General features: G+C 42.2%; 1 protein-coding gene across 1 annotated transcript in view; it reads right to left on the bottom strand.

Annotated features, from left to right (window-relative positions):
• Positions 1-14,282, bottom strand: part of LOC309714575 (uncharacterized protein) — a 79,433-nt gene that overhangs the window by 3,195 nt on the left and 61,956 nt on the right. Inside the window, exons 24-30 of the mRNA XM_082547119.1 lie at positions 13,227-13,298; positions 12,760-12,795; positions 10,116-10,160; positions 5,771-5,803; positions 4,243-4,398; positions 3,915-3,969; positions 2,542-2,736 (exon numbers count right to left, since the gene is read on the bottom strand). Coding sequence (XP_082403245.1) covers positions 2,542-2,736; positions 3,915-3,969; positions 4,243-4,398; positions 5,771-5,803; positions 10,116-10,160; positions 12,760-12,795; positions 13,227-13,298 — 592 coding nt within the window. The remainder of the gene's footprint in view (positions 1-2,541; positions 2,737-3,914; positions 3,970-4,242; positions 4,399-5,770; positions 5,804-10,115; positions 10,161-12,759; positions 12,796-13,226; positions 13,299-14,282) is intronic.

Here is a 14,282-nt window from a genome sequence, read left to right as displayed (position 1 = left end):
ATGATCACCCAATCACACTTTCTCTGAACTTACTGCTTTTTCTAACTGCACTCACACTCCAATGGATGCATCGGAGAACTGGGGCTTAGTATCTTGCACAAGGATACTTGACATGCAGATTGGAGGAGCCAGGGATTGAACCACCAACCTTCCGACGCTTTGGGAGTGAGAACGTTTTGTTATCCCATATCCCGGGTCAAGGAGTTCCTGGATTGGTTAGGCATAGCTCGCTTTTTTAATCACACTGCATTTAACAAAGGGCTACTGGCAGATTCAGATGTGTGCAGAGTTCAGACGAAAAATGCCTTCTCCACTCAGTATGGTTTGTGATACATAAATAAACTTAAAATGAATTAAACTATTACTGACAGTTGTACTTGTACAGTGGGGCAAAAAAGTATTTAGTCAGCCACCGATTGTGCAAGTTCCCCCACCTAAAATGATGACAGGGGTCAGTAATTTGCACCAGAGGTACACTTCAACTGTGAGAGACAGAATGTGAAAAAAAAATCCATGAATCCACATGGTAGGATTTGTAAAGAATTTATTGGTAAATCAGGGTGGAAAATAAGTATTTGGTCAATAACAAAAATACAACTCAATACTTTGTAACGTAACCTTGGTTGGCAATAACAGAGGTCAAATGTTTACTATAGGTCTTTACCAGGTTTGCACACACAGTAGCTGGTATTTTGGCCCATTCCTCCATGCAGATCTTCTCGAGAGCAGTGATGTTTGGGGCTGTCGCCGAGCAACACGGACTTTCAACTCCCGCCACAGATTTTCTATGGGGTTGAGGTCTGGAGACTGGCTAGGCCACTCCAGGACTTTCAAATGCTTCTTACGGAGCCACTCCTTTGTTGCCCGGGCGGTGTGTTTTGGATCATTGTCATGTTGGAAGACCCAGCCTCGTTTCATCTTCAAAGTTCTCACTGATGGAAGGAGGTTTTGGCTCAAAATCTCACGATACATGGCCCCATTCATTCTGTCCTTAACACGGATCAGTCGTCCTGTCCCCTTGGCAGAAAAACAGCCCCATAGCATGATGTTTCCACCCCCATGCTTCACAGTAGGTATGGTGTTCTTGGGATGCAACTCAGTATTCTTCTTCCTCCAAACACGACGAGTTGAGTTTATACCAAAAAGTTCTACTTTGGTTTCATCTGACCACATGACATTCTCCCAATCCTCTGCTGTATCATCCATGTGCTCTCTGGCAAACTTCAGACGGGCCTGGACATGCACTGGCTTCAGCAGCGGAACACGTCTGGCACTGCGGGATTTGATTCCCTGCCGTTGTAGTGTGTTACTGATGGTGACCTTTGTTACTTTGGTCCCAGCTCTCTGCAGGTCATTCACCAGGTCCCCCCGTGTGGTTCTGGGATCTTTGCTCACCGTTCTCATGATCATTTTGACCCCACGGGATGAGATCTTGCGTGGAGCCCCAGATCGAGGGAGATTATCAGTGGTCTTGTATGTCTTCCATTTTCTGATGATTGCTCCCACAGTTGATTTTTTCACACCAAGCTGCTTGCCTATTGTAGATTCACTCTTCCCAGTCTGGTGCAGGTCTACAATACTTTTCCTGGTGTCCTTCGAAAGCTCTTTGGTCTTGGCCATGGCGGAGTTTGGAGTCTGACTGTTTGAGGCTGTGGACAGGTGTCTTTTATACAGATGATGAGTTCAAACAGGTGCCATTCATACAGGTAACGAGTGGGGGACAGAAAAGCTTCTTACAGAAGACGTTACAGGTCTGTGAGAGCCAGAGATTTTCCTTGTTTGAGGTGACCAAATACTTATTTTCCACCCTGATTTACGAATAAATTCTTTACAAATCCTACCATGTGGATTCATGGATTTTTTTTTCACATTCTGTCTCTCACAGTTGAAGTGTACCTCTGGTACAAATTACTGACCTCTGTCATCATTTTAGGTGGGGGAACTTGCACAATCGGTGGCTGACTAAATACTTTTTTGCCCCACTGTACCTGTACACTGGATATGTGCACATCCAGGGCACAGAATTATTCAGTGTCTTCCCTTAATGTTCTCAACCAGCTCCTCCAAAGTCGCTGCATGGCTGGCCTAACAAGTTAAAATGCTACACAGCAGTGGAGTGGTATCTTCCACAGCTGATTAGCCACACTCTGTGTTGAAGTGGTGATAAATCACAGACAGCTCGCTGAGATGGGTGTGGAGCATTTGTTGTCTTTTGCTCTGCTGACTTTCACTGATGTTCGCTTGTTTAATGATCTTGTTTTATGGGGTACAGTGAACATCAACACATCCAATTTGTTCATCATTGACACTGTTTTGATTTTAACTGTTGATGAAAGCGGTCGTAAATTTTGTCCCATCGCTTCTTTGTGATGCTGTGTTGTTACTTATTGCCTTGTTTTCATCAGAGTGAGGAGCCAGAATGGAGCTTTTTGTCACAGTGGAGCAGATATAACACTGGTGAGAGGAAGCTTTGTGTACAGACAACATAAACCTGTCTGAAGGTACTGGTTCATAACTTTAAGAAACTGTGTCATATCAAACCTTTGAGGCCTGCGGGGCCCTGTATTCCAGGAGGTCCTGGGTAACCAGGAGCGCCATTTCTGCCAGGGTAGCCTGGAGTTCCCATGGAGCCTTTGGGTCCCGGTGCTCCTGGCTCACCTGGAGGACCCTTCACACCCTGGCAGGGTTCACACCTAGAGTGAGGAGTCAGGCTCTGTAGCAATGCTGGCAGCTGGTCTGTAGGGCACAGCCACAACATGAGAAGAATCTGCTTTTGTTACACACTTTAACAATACACTGTATTTTGCGCACTATAAGGCGCACTTAAAATCCTTTAATTTTCTCAAAAATTGACCGTCCGCCTTATGTATGAATTCTGGTTGTGCCATGCTGTAAAATGGCACCTGTTAAGAGACATGCTTACGAAGCGGATTTCAAACTCAAGGCTGTCAGTCGCGCAGTAGAACACGGGAATAGAGCAGCTGCAGAGAATTCAACATTAATGAATCTATGGTACAGAAGTGGAGCAAGCACGAAGAATGAGCTGAGTCAAGTTTGACTTATCTGACTGTTTTGTTTTGCTTAATGCGTCTTATAATCTACAGCATGTAATTGCCAGCTTTAGACTCGTAGTTGCAGTTATTCAGTCTTATAATATGAATCTATAGGCAGTCTCTGTATTTTTTAGGTTTGTACTAAAAGCTTAGCCCAAAACAGCAGACAGACAGGACTGTGAGCAGCAGTTAAAAAGCCTGATAGTACAGACAACATAAGACTTTATTCAGACAACATGCTGAATTGTCTTAATTTTGCATTTTTGAAATGGCCACTAAGAGACAAAAAGCCTTTTGACCCTACAGAAGTCAGCAAAATACTGAAATACTCATTTCGTTACACTGAATCCAACATTAAACCAGTTCTGAAACCTTTGGTCGTTGTAAGAGGCAGAAAAGAACATTATTCAGCTCGTGTCCATGAGTGTATGCTTTCACAGCCACATCCACGCCTCATTTGTCACATCCAGTTTCAAAACACTGAGATGGCAACATTGGAAATGTCATCTCAAGGCTTCAGAACAGGACTTTACAAACCAGCAGGTGACAGTACAGTATCCATCTTTTATTTTATCTATGGGTGGGAAAAAAGGAGCTGTGAGAAAAAAACATTCACTGGATTCTTCTTTACGTCAAAGGCTAAAAACAGGAAGGAGGTGATTTATCACGACTAACACGTTCATTCTGAGTTTAAGACTGTCTTTTACAAAACAACTGCACTTAAACTAGACTAAGCCCATTCGCCAATTTACTGCAACAAGTGGATATGGATGAAAAGCTATTGTGTGAAATGCATGTTTGAGACAACTGCGGCTTTGGTTTTTGCACCGCAGAGTGATGTGAACACAAACAAATACTTACTACGCAGAACATCAGTGCAGAGCTTTACGAGATGTTCGTCTGAGGGAGGCTTACCCTGGAACACACAATTACACTTTGATTCAGCTGAAGCCACTCTGGGACTTGGAAAACATTCTCTGGCTCGTGCCTGCAGATTTAGAGGATCTTCTCAATGCTCAGTTCTCCATCTTCATGTAGCTCACACACACTGACAGCAGTGTCACAGTAACTCCCAACCCTGACCTCTCCAGGTGTGGCAGGAAAGTGTCCTTTCTTCAACATTTTTCAGTCCTTTTTTATTCTCACTGCTATGGTTGTTAACATCAGATAAGAAAAGAGGCACACTTACAGGTTTGCCAGGATATCCCGGTTGGCCTGGTTGGCCCGGTTGGCCTGGCGACCCATCCTGTCCGGGAAATCCCCTGGGACCAATGACACCCATGTGGCCCATGTCACCCTTCTTTCCATCGGGTCCTCTGGGGCCCGTATCACCTGTCACTCCTTTCTGAAGCAGCAACAAAAGAGCACAAAAAAGTCACACTCTAAAGAGAGAAACAGTAAAACTGATCTGCAATTACTGACTGCTAAACACTTTTTCTTAACACTCCTAACAACTGCATAAGCAGATAAATAATACGAAGGCTTGTTGGAAGGTTGTGTAATAGGTAATAACAGTGAACTACCTGGGATACTGTTACCTGTGTCAAACACAGGTTTGTCCTCATTCAAAAGCCTTTCTCTTGTAATGTAAGAATTTAAAACATCGTAGCATATCAACATTGGTGTTAGCTCGGCAGTCAGACACTGCAAACTCATCCTCAATCTCAAATCATTTTTGGGGCGTCCATGAGTGACACGCAAGGTCTCTTTTGAGCTGTTCCAGCAATAGTGAGGTGGGTATCCCAACTTGCCACATGTACACATAGAATGAGATTTTTTGATTTTTTAACATTCACGGTGCTGTGAGAAGACATTTGAACCAAAACCACAATAGTTCAATAGCACTGGTGCTCTGTCATCCTTCATTCCTCTCTGCCTTGCTCCATTCAGTCCAATATTGCAGCAGCCGGTCTACGAAATCTTTGATACACCAGTGGCTCTGACAAAAACAGCAGCATTTGACACCCTGGGTGTGAAAACATGTTAATACAGCAACTTTCATCCACATGGCTCGGACATACAGCTTTTACCTCAGTCTTCTGACATCTGCTATACCAGGGTGTAATAAAACCTTTACAGCTTTCTTAGTTTAGATCAAGTCAGTTGGAAACAATAAAAGTTTCCAACGCTAGCTAGCTGAACAGCTAGCTAGCTGAAACTGATCGAATCTGGTATTTCAACTGACAGAATTTGTGACAAATACAAATGCTTTGTCAGTCAAGAGAAACTAGTTTCTGTAAACCTGCCTAAGAACAAGTACAATGACTTTATAGGCTGCTGTTGTTGTCAACCTGCAGGTGTGCCACGCACGGGCGAAAGGTTTGGCAGATATAGGTGTAGGGCAATGACAGTCTTAAAGGAGCTTTAGTAAACAGTGAATAACAGTGAAGCTTTGCATATCTGCTTTTCTAATGATCAAAAAGCAGATATGTTTTGATGTCCTACAAATGGCAGCGACTGAGGGAAGTTGTATCTCCTTAAATTGTGATTCTGCAGACAGTAGAGTAAGTGTTTGATTTGCAGATGTGTGCATCTTAGGGAAAGAGTGCTTTTGTGATGTATATTTCTGCCCGGGGGCCCAGATTTCCACAGGCCTGAAGGTACTGGCTCTGTAAGTCTTTTATAGCAGCCATGCAGGCTTGACAGGCCTTCTCACTGTGGTGCAGAATAAGACAGAATGGATTATATCTAATACCGCAAAGTCTAATTCGACAAACCTCTCCTTTCCATCCCCTGGGTCCCACTTCGCCCTGACGGAAGAAGAAAAGAGAGTGGGGAGGGAGGGGAGGACGAGAGGAGGGGAAAATAGAGAAAGACAGTTAGAAACTTCTGCTTACATCAAAGACAGTATGTCAGAGAAACTACATGAGCTGCTCTGCATTGCTGATGCAGAACTGCTCTTTTCTGTCAAACCGATGACTTAGATTGGTTATTGTAATGCATTTTATAAAGATTTTTCCCCACCTCTTTCTCTTTGTTGTAATGTGATGAAAATGTGGATTTCTTAGCCCCTAAAAACACGATCCAGTGGTAACCACAGTTCTATAAAGCTTCTACACTGCTGAATTACAGATAGGTTGGTATGTTCCATTTTCCATGAAATGCTTCCCTTTTTGCTCCAGACTTCCTCTTTCTTTCATGACCAGGTAATTGATTTCAATCATTTTAGGAAAGAAACTCTAAGAAACCTTACTAAAGCCATAATGCCAGGGGCTTACAGCACAATCTGCCAAAGGAACTTTCTCAATCACCCGCACTGCTGATGTAACAGGAAGAAAATCAATGTGAAATTAAGGTCAAAAACCCTACAGACATCCACTCAAAGACTCGAGAATGCATCCAGCAGTGCGACACTGTTGGTGTTGGGAAATGTTCATGCATGTTCAGTAGCCGTTTCTGTTTCTGCTCAAACTGCAGCTCTTTGTTGCTTTCTATTCAAGTCACTGTGTGGATGCACTTCACACAAAAACTGAGCTTTCCAGTCAAAGGACTCACAGCTTTTGTGGTTTCAGTTTTACAGAATTCAAGAGTTTCAGTTACCCTTCTTTGTCATTGGTCATCAATTAGTGTCCACAAGTGTTTCATCATTTTTTAGGTTAATAATATAGACCAAACACACAAATCCATAAAGCTAATATGAACAGCCTTGCAAGACCTTGCAGCTTACACTTCGTAGAATAATTAAAGAGCCTTCAATTGAATTATTCAATGAATTAATGAATAAACAGCCCATGTCTTGTGTTGTTAAAATTTAGTCTAGACGGAAGGTCTTGTTTTACGTAGGGAATGTTTATTGTAGCATGGATAGAAGTTTAGAAAGACAGGATTGAAAACTGCAAAAAAATAACCCCTAACCCAACATCTTTAATTACCCTACATGTTGAGCAATGTAAAATGTTCAGCTCGGGAGACTCAACGTCCACTACAGCAGTTACTCAACTCAGCAAACTAAGGTTAATGTGTTCAGGTTCCAGAAATTCTCAGCAGAATTAACCCCGTGGCTATCACAAAAACCACATACAAATGTACACACATAAATATTGTGTAATTCTGTGTAATTATGGTTGCAAAAACCACCTCTGTGCATTTGTATTTTGACTTGAATCAATGCTCCAAACAAAGCTATTGAGAAATCTGACAGATAGCATTATTACTATTGTTTATTTTCTGTTGCAGTAACATCATGTGTGTGTGTGTGTGTGTGTGTGTGTGTGTGTGTGTGTGTGTGTGTGTGTGTGTGTGTGTGTAGGGTCTTACTAAAGAATTATAATTATGGATTTAGAGTCATTCCAAGTAAAGAGCCAGTGCTGTCAAGAGGGATAAAGGTTTTTAAGTTTGCTGCTTTGTTACTTTACCTCATTGGTCTCTAAAAGCTTCCTCATAAATGCTAGCACTGAATGTACGCAGTAAACTCCACAGACTGTGTGTGAAAGGTATTGTAGCCACCATGATGCCACCTGTTGGAGCATCAGTGATGGATTTTTGGACGTCACCAGCTAACACTAGCAAGCTAATTTAGCAAGCTGTAGCCATAAAGTGCATGGGTGCAATACAGACATAATAAGGGTCAGTAACAGACTAATCAATGACATAGTATGTTGCACAAGAAACATCCCTTAGGTACCAAAGTGACAGCTTCATCACTTCCTCTTGGGAAACAGGGGCACACCCGCCCTTGTTCCCTCGAACTACAATCATATTCATTTTAGCCAGCAGGAATTAGGAAGTGTGTCTGAAGACAAAAATATCAAATTCATTTCAGAGGTGACACGCTTGTGATTCACCGCTGATGCATTTAGCCTAGAGTGCACATCACATGGAGGCTGGGCTATTCTCGACACTAAGGAATTACAGAGTGTGAACATTAAGCTGCATGCTGAGACATTCATGTGTCTCCAGTGTCGCACGCATAACCACACAGCCGTGGCTCAGTGTGATGCAACATGGCTGCTGCAGTGCACACACCTCCAAGTTTACTGTCAAATCCTTGTCTTGGAACGTGAGGGGCAATGCCTCAGGGATCAATACCTACTGATAAACACTTCAATTACATAGATTAGGTGGAAACATTCTGATTTTTATGTTTTCTTATTGTGTTTATTGACATTCATTAAAGATGATAATTGCAATGTGGAAAACATGCTAGTTCTATTATACTGCCCTGCTTCTCTAATCTCATTTCACCTTGTTGCCAGGAACAATCATCTGCCAACAGCTTGAAAATACTCCCCAACTACAACAATTCCATCTATTCAGCATTAGCAGTTGTTCTGTCTCTGCAGCTGTTTCTTGCCTCTCTCTGATGGATAACGGAGTGTTTCACAATTACATCTAATAGATTTCTTCTTATAGTAAATATCATGTAGAGCTCCTATTGTTTGTTTATTACAAACAATACTTTACATGGCTCACAGTCAGTTCTGCGTTCCACCCAGGAGTGGTTCTTCAGCTCCTGTATCTAGCGAGCTTATCACTAGCAGGCCTTCCTCCATGTCACGATAAGAACAACAAAGTAGCTAAATTATATTTATCTGCTTCAGGTTCCACATGCTGATATTACTCATGTTATTAGTAATACTTCTGCTTTTTCTTCTTTGACAAGTCACAGCTGCCAAAGCAAGTATGTGAACAAGCTATCTTGGTAATTAGTGACTTGTTTACACATACGTCAATATAAATTCACACGTTATTTTTGCTTGTGTGTTTTTTAAAGATATATTTGTACTTGTCGTTCTACATCTGCGGAGCATTTTACACAGAAACAAATGAACCTGAGAGAAAATAGCTGCTAACGGAGCAACGAGAGGTTTCTCCATGTATGACTGATGTTATTAGACATAGATAAAATATCATTAATTTTACCTCCCTGAGCAAATCAATCATGGTGTTGTGTGAGCTAAAGTTATTAGACTGAGCTGTAAAATGTGTCTTTTTATTGCACTTCCAGCAGTCCTAGAGCTGCTGTCTGTCTCTCTAATCATCACCTTCAGATTTGTTCGCCAGTTCACGCCATCGAAACCTGTAAACTGACCATTGATTTTCAGTTAAACGTCTGTATTTCAGCCTATTCTGACACGGTGTCTCCTCTGGGCCCTCCTCGCTGTTGCCAAGAATCTGAACTGTGGCACTGTGATCCTCAATAATGTGGATCTTAGCTTGAGCCTGAACAACGAAGCTGGCTGGGGCTTTGCCACGAGGGCCCCTGGAGTTTGTCTCCAGGGTCACTTATCAAGGCATATTAACTCAGCTTAGTCACCTCTCTCTGAGTGGCTGTTGAATATGTGCTTCCAGACTAGATTTTATGATTCTTTGTGTAAAGCACTGTTGCTGTTTTACTCCCCTCTTTTTCTTTTCGGTGTTACTGTGTTTTTAATGTACTGTTTTCTTTTAGCAGAAATCCATATAACACTGCTCTTACAGAGGCTTTTTAAGGTGCTTTATAAGATCACAATCAGGCAGTAAGTAACTCATGATGAGCATGAATGTTGTGATAATTCTCATTCTCACCCACTGTCGTGGTCTCTTAAAAAAGTATTTAGAGTTTGGTGGCTTGTTGGTGGCCAAATCAAACAATTCAAAAATCCAAAAACAATTTCAAACCTTTGCACCCAATTGTTGTTTTCAGCAGCCACTAAGCATGTATGCTGTGCAATCATTCCACCGTTTGAACAGTACAAAGAAAGCCTACAGTTACAGTCACATTCACGATGGATGTGTGCAAACGTTTGACCTGATCTGTAAGGACTGTAATGACTTTGGGAGAATTTCTCTGAGGGCTCCAGTTTATTAGCTACAGATAGCTAAAGAAAAGAAATTCTAACAAGATACTGGTTTGGTCAAATTTCATCAATTCTCTATTTTTCCCCAACCTAAACTAGTTTAAAGTAACCTCATGATGTAAGCCTAAATTAGCTCCGTGTAAGTCCCATCCCTGTGTCCTTGTGGGGACATTTGGTTCAAGTAACTGTGCACACACACACAAGAAACACACATTTTGAACACAGTGTTTGAAAACATAAGCTCCGCTGCCACCCAGTGGAAGCAGAAGGATTCTACACTCACCGACACGCCGGGACTCCCGAGATCTCCGTCTCTGCCTCGCTCCCCCTGCAAAAGAGATACCTCATCATTGACTGGAGGATTGTGTGAATTTGTTTGCATGTGTGTGGGGCTGAATGTGTGTATGCACTGGTGTGTGCCTGTCAATGTCTTCATTTTATATGTGTGTGTGTGAGAGAGGGACAGGGGGAGTGGAGAAAAGGTCATGATTACCACTAGCAGCCAATAAGGGAAAGCCAGAGTGAGAAGGGATAAGAATTGGCTGCTGGTGACCTTTAACAAACCTGACTTTTTTATCTCATTTGTGTGGTTTTCCAACCACATCCTGCAGCAGAGGAAGCACCCAGAGGAGCTTTCTCTGTTCCTCTGGGCCATCACTCTGTCTGCCATTAGTGCATGTAAAAGCAACCAGTGCAGACAACAGTGGCTGCAGCAAAGCTGAGGTTTTATATTAAAGATCAGCTTACATTAGACGTCTTTGGCCTCTTACACTTGCTCTAAGAAACTGGAGCTACTTAAATATACTACATACTCACTGCAGTCCAATGCAGTCATATTAGTGAAGTAATCGCTTGAATAGTTGCTGCAAACATCTTTGTCCGCTGTGTCATCCTGTCAGAACAGGGTGTTCAAAATGTTCTTATTAAAATTAGAAGAACTGAGGAAAATCTACCAGTTAAAGCCTGTATCAGAGAACACTCAGTACTCATGCTATTTAAAAAAGTGATAATTAGTTAACAAGCAAAAGCTCTGCTGTAAAATAATGTCAAATAGATCATCTGTAACACTATATCTGATTGTCCTGCAGGTTCAAAATAAATTAAATTAGATGATGTCCACCTCTGTAAACCTCTAATGTCTACCTGTGTAAACCTCTGATGTCCACCTGTGTAAACCTCTAATGTCTACCTGTGTAAACCTCTGATGTCCACCTGTGTACCTGTGTAAACCTCTGATGTCCACCTGTGTAAACCTCTGATGTCCACCTGTGTAAACCTCTGATGTCTACCTGTGTAAACCTCTGATGTCCACCTGTGTACCTGTGTAAACCTCTGATGTCCACCTGTGTACCTGTGTAAACCTCTGATGTCCACCTGTGTACCTGTGTAAACCTCTGATGTCCACCTGTGTACCTGTGTAAACCTCTGATGTCCACCTGTGTAAACCTCTGATGTCTACCTGTGTAAACCTCTAATGTCTACCTGTGTAAACCTCTGATGTCCACCTGTGTAAACCTCTGATGTCCACCTGTGTAAACCTCTGATGTCTACCTGTGTAAACCTCTGATGTCTACCTGTGTAAACCTCTGATGTCTACCTGTGTAAACCTCTGATGTCCACCTGTGTAAACCTCTGATGTCTACCTGTGTAAACCTCTGATGTCTACCTGTGTAAACCTCTGATGTCTACCTGTGTAAACCTCTGATGTCCACCTGTGTACCTGTGTAAACCTCTGATGTCCACCTGTGTAAACCTCTGATGTCTACCTGTGTAAACCTCTAATGTCTACCTGTGTAAACCTCTGATGTCCACCTGTGTACCTGTGTAAACCTCTGATGTCCACCTGTGTAAACCTCTGATGTCCACCTCTGTAAACCTCTGATGTCCACCTGTGTAAACCTCTGATGTCCACCTCTGTAAACCTCTGATGTCCACCTGTGTAAACCTCTGATGTCCACCTCTGTAAACCTCTGATGTCCACCTGTGTAAACCTCTGATGTCTCTGATTTCCTTGTCCTCTACTGCTCAGTGGGTAAACTGTTGTTTCTCTCCATAACAGTGTAAAGTCCTGACCCTGGTATGCAGCACCAGCTGTTTTCATCTGACATGATGCCACATAAGTAAAGCTGGAGATGTACCGCCGATTAACCAATCACGGGACTCAATGAGAGGTCAGGACCACTGACCAAAAACCTGACATTCCCCTTCCCAGGAACAACAGTATCACAACTGTTTGTTGTTCCCATACATGTGCACGTACATGCAAGATTAAAGTAGCGACACTTAACATACACCTGTTTTTTAAATGATATACCACGCCACAAACAAACACATGAAACCATTGTGCTAAAATCTTTTTTTCAAAACTGGTTTTATCATAATGCTAATGCTGTAGCCAGTGAGCTGTCGGTGTAACCTTTGGCTTTTCTCTAGTTTCATGTTTCTGGCCCCGTCTGCAGAAGCAGAAGGCAGAGCGTCGCTCTCTTTGCTTTTATATTCATGTCATTGTTGTTTAACATTTATTAGCTGAAACTTTGACTTCACATTCACATATTTGAATACTGCCCCTGGGTATTTAAGTTTGCTAAAAACTATGTTGTTATGAAACAGAATGATTAACAGGGTACCTCACTTTTTCTAGATATTTTAATAACCCCGCTGCTTCATGAATTAGCATGGCACATGTGTTTTTGTTGAAAATGATTCAGAAACATACCTCTAGGCTAACGGTTGTTTGGCCCTAGAACACGATCGATGGAGCGCTGCATCACTAATGCTGTTCTTTAGTTAAGCTAAACCTACTTGTGCTGAGATGGAGCTTAGAGTCTGTGGAGTCATGATGGATCGTATGTTCTCATGAAGCTGGTTAGTTTGGATGTGATTCCACACTGTGAATGAGTGTCGGGAAGAAAAGCCACCGACCGTACCTGTGCTCCTTTGGACCCAGGTTCACCTCTCTCCCCCTGATGACACAACACTGAGTGTTAGAGCACGCCCACGTTACACTGTGGCGACAGCGCGAAGACTTAACCAGAGAGAAACAACATGTCCTGTGGATTGCACACTGCGCAACAAACACAGCCGTATGTTCTGGATCAGGGCTGTTTATTGTGTCTTTATGTGTCTGGGCATCTGCTTTTGAAGTGTGAAGGACAACCTTCAGCACCATTAAAATTAATCATGCCATCTAAGCATAGTATGAATAATACATCAACAAGCATGTATTATGTTACGCTGTCAACATTTCCACAATACAGCTTGTAAATCATGTAAGCTCCTGACAGTTAGAGCCATAAATCATTCATCAAGTGCTGCCTCTGCTGCCTTTTCAAGACTTCATTATGGACAAATAAACCATGTTTTTTTGTATGTAATTACACGAGTTGACTCTCACCTTATGACCTTTGAACCCTGGCAGACCCATGGCCCCTGGCAGCCCTGGAACGCCTGGTTCTCCACTTGATCCCTGAGAGGGTGAACATTTCAGTGATGTGGGAGAAAAGAAAAGATGCAGAGAATGTAAACCAGGTCTGTGATTGTTTGGTGTCCAGCACAGAGCCGACACATTAAAGCCAGGATCTTTGGAATGTGGTCAATAAATACCTCGGGCTCCAGATAATCATCAGCGTAGGTAAACGTGGCTTATAAAGATATCTGAGCGAAGACATTTCAAGTGTTCCTTTGCTTGTGAAATTATCATTTCTAAAATGCTGAAGCAAATTGTGCTTTGAAGGATGACACCTTGGAAATAACAAAGGTACCTGTAATTAAGCAGCAAAGACAACTTGGGTTCTTTTTTTAAACGGTTGACATTTGTGGGCGTAATTCTTCAGTAACATGTTGCTTAACGAACAAGCGACATAAAAAGTGCTGCTGTCACTCAGCAGGAAGATCCAGGCTGGTGAAATAAGTACGAGCTGACAGCAGGAATGTGGGTTCATGCTGAATTATCAGACTGTCACCTTTATGTAGGCTGGAACTGCTGGAACTGGGAGATTGTGCAATTATCGTCATGTTTGCTGTATCTTTGTGTTAGGCAAACACAGATGAAACTTCACTTTATGTTGCTATTGTGTTTGAACCTCAAACACCGAATGCTTAGGTTTAGGATTAGGAAGCAAAACTACTTGGTCAGGTTTGCTTCATGCTTCAAAAACACAAATATATTATAAACATTTTCTTGTGAGTAGATTGGCCTGTTAAGTCCACAATGCAACAAGCAAAGCATGGACATGTGGATTGAGCCCTTGGTTAAAAAAAACTGGTGAAGTCGATGTCTTGTTTTAATAATATATTAATGAACTGAATTCATTTCAACACTAAACTATTCATAGACATGTGAGACGTAATCTGATGAAGTAATAAATACATTTAGCATTATTGTACAATTTTGAGTCCACTTGTGCCGCAGGACCCACCAAAGCACATTGGAGGCCTGAATATCAGGCAG

This window comes from Aulonocara stuartgranti, assembly GCF_965226115.1.
Source record: "Aulonocara stuartgranti genome assembly, chromosome: 9".
Lineage (NCBI taxonomy): Eukaryota > Metazoa > Chordata > Actinopteri > Cichliformes > Cichlidae > Aulonocara > Aulonocara stuartgranti.
This window is presented reverse-complemented; position numbering and strand designations above follow the sequence as displayed.